The sequence below is a fragment of the Centruroides sculpturatus genome, unplaced genomic scaffold (genome assembly GCF_000671375.1).
Source record: "Centruroides sculpturatus isolate CEXI.00-Female unplaced genomic scaffold, Cexi_2.0 scaffold1354, whole genome shotgun sequence".
Taxonomy (NCBI): Eukaryota; Metazoa; Arthropoda; class Arachnida; order Scorpiones; family Buthidae; genus Centruroides; species Centruroides sculpturatus.
This window is the reverse complement of record NW_019385612.1, coordinates 96,174-98,749: the sequence shown is the minus strand read 5'-3', so window position 1 is coordinate 98,749 and position 2,576 is coordinate 96,174. Positions and strand designations below refer to the sequence as shown.

The 2,576-nt window shown below is 28.4% G+C and overlaps 1 protein-coding gene across 1 annotated transcript in view; it reads left to right on the top strand.

Annotated features, from left to right (window-relative positions):
* LOC111640581 (helicase domino-like) overlaps positions 1 to 2,576 on the top strand; it is a gene marked incomplete at its 3' end in the record, with an annotated part of 167,347 nt that overhangs the window by 68,605 nt on the left and 96,166 nt on the right. Inside the window, exons 4-5 of the mRNA XM_023386605.1 lie at positions 997 to 1,262; positions 1,658 to 1,867. Of these exons, the coding sequence (XP_023242373.1) occupies positions 997 to 1,262; positions 1,658 to 1,867 (476 nt within the window). The remainder of the gene's footprint in view (positions 1 to 996; positions 1,263 to 1,657; positions 1,868 to 2,576) is intronic.

The window sequence follows — 2,576 nt, the reverse complement described above, 5'->3', positions numbered from 1 at the left end:
GGAGAAGGGAAATGATACTAAAACTTAACTTACATAACATAATGTAACAATAACTTAAAAATAACTTAGAAAAGATTAAAAAAAATTAGTGTTGTTTTATTTATTTATTTATTTTAATTTTTATTCACTGCTTTTTGCTTTCTTTCTTTCACTTCTACCAGCACTTTCACTGGATAGAGGTCGCTTGGTAAAATATCTATCCAAAGAAGTTTGGCTTTGCCTACTTTTTAAAATGTTTCTAAAATGACTTAGGCAAATGTCATTACTTGGAGCAGCAATACGGCCAGTGTGAACCTTTTCGGGATGTTTCTTTTCAATAAAATCAATCACTTTCTGATAATACCTCAAGATTTCCTTTATCGAGCGAGATCCTTCCACAATGAAGCAAACATGCGGACTGAGACCAATGAACAGAAGTGAATAAAAAATGGCGCTGCGAACTAATGTAATGTCATATGGTGAGTTTTTGTTCGTATTGTGGAGCAAAAACATGTTTGAATTTCATGTCGTATCCTGAAAATTTTGTATGCTGGGGTGTTCGTATCTTGAGGTACCACTGTATATTATATATTTAAGTCAGTAGCAAAAACTTGACTAATTAAATATAGTTATAAAGTATCAGAAAATAAAGAAAATATAATAGAAAATAAAAACATAACTGGTTATAGATATTATCTACTTTAGAAAATAGGAACTAAATCAGTTTGCTAAGATAGTCATGATTTTTATTTCATTTAGACATGATTTTTATTTTTTTCCTGATTTCAATGACTTTTGGCTGTTATTCAATAATCTTATAAAATTAATATTTTATGAAACTAATGCTGCTTTTTTGGGTATTTGTAATAAGACTATTTCTGTTGAATTGATAATTTCTTCATTAAATTTTTATTTGGAAATTTATTTTTAAGGAGAATTTTTTTTATTTGAATATGTATTTGAGTATTTTAAATAATGAAATAAAAATAATTTACCTTTTAATTATTGATTTTATAGGTAGTACAGTGGATAACACATCAAAATCTTTATCATCAACTGTAACTACTACCTCCAGTTCTCAGTCATCACCATCACGTCCTGCCAATACATCTACTTCTCGGTCAACGTCAGGATCTGGAATTCCAAGCACACCAAAACTTTCAAAGTCCCCTCCATCAGTCACCCTTCCTACAAATAGGTTGCATACAAGACAGCATTATATATCAGCTGTATATGATTCTGCAATAGGTTCTCAAGAGGAAATTGTAGAAAGAGCTAAGCAAGTAAGTGTAACTAAATGAAATCCTTAAATGGTTTTTAAAATTTCAAATAACTAACTAAAATTTTTAATGTTATTGTTATTTTGAAATTGCTGAATAAATCTGATATTTCACACTGTTAACAATGCTCTGCTTTAATTATGATAAAAAATTTGTTAATGATATTTTTGCTTTTAATCGAAAATTACACTTTAGACTTTAAAATAAAATGACTTCTAATAAGATCAGATTTAAGTTATTTTAAGTGAAGGAAGTTGGGAATTTTTATAATTTTCTTTAATAATATACAACAGAAAACTCAGAAAGAAAAATAACACTTTTCAAAGAAAAGCATTTTATGTTACTGTTATATTTATCTTATGTTTTAATTAACACTTATTAATATTTTAAAATTTCAGGAAGCCTATGTTATGCAAAGAATTTCAGAATTACGAAGGGAAGGATTATGGTCTGCTAAACGACTTCCTAAAGTCCAAGAACCACCTCGTACTAAAGCTCATTGGGATTATTTATTAGAAGAAATGGTTTGGTTAGCTGCTGATTTTGCTCAAGAAAGAAAATGGAAGAAAGCAGCTGCTAAAAAGGTAAAATTTCAGTTTATTATTGTTGTTGTTATCTTATAATGCATCTTCAGAATTTTTCTAATTTTTTAAAATTGCAAGTCATTACATAATGAAATACACATTCAATGATAAAATAAAATATTTATATAATAAATTTTTTATAATGTTTTACCAATTATCATTTGTTAAGCAAGGAATTTATGAATGAGTTATTATTGATTGATTATCTTCTAAATTACCAATTTTTTTTTTAAATTGTTGATATTGCTATTTTGTATTTTGTTTGAAAATTTATCATAATGAACTATAAATATTACTTTTTAACCCTCCGTAAGTCGCTAGGAATGGGGCCCTTACTTGAGTCGCATGGGTCTTACAGACCCAGTGTTTTTAATATGAAATAATTCAATTTTATCTATCGCGTAAAGAAACTACAGTTTCTTAGTTGGATTCTGCGCTTTGTTTTCTATCTAGTGATATAAATTACTTGCGTATTGACAAAATGAATTTATTAATATTTATTTTTATGTAATTCGATACGAAAAACGCAAAAAAATAAACATATCAAATTTCAACTCGCTGTAATTTATCTCCTGTTTCACCGATTGCCATCGGGTTTGTTTGTAAGTGGGGAAGAAATATGACACTTTCAAGCGAAGTGAGTAGAACTTTTGCACTACTGCGAGAAAATTTGTCAACCGACCCCGCGTTACCCCCTACCGCGAAAGTCAATAAACGTTAATTGTTTTATGAC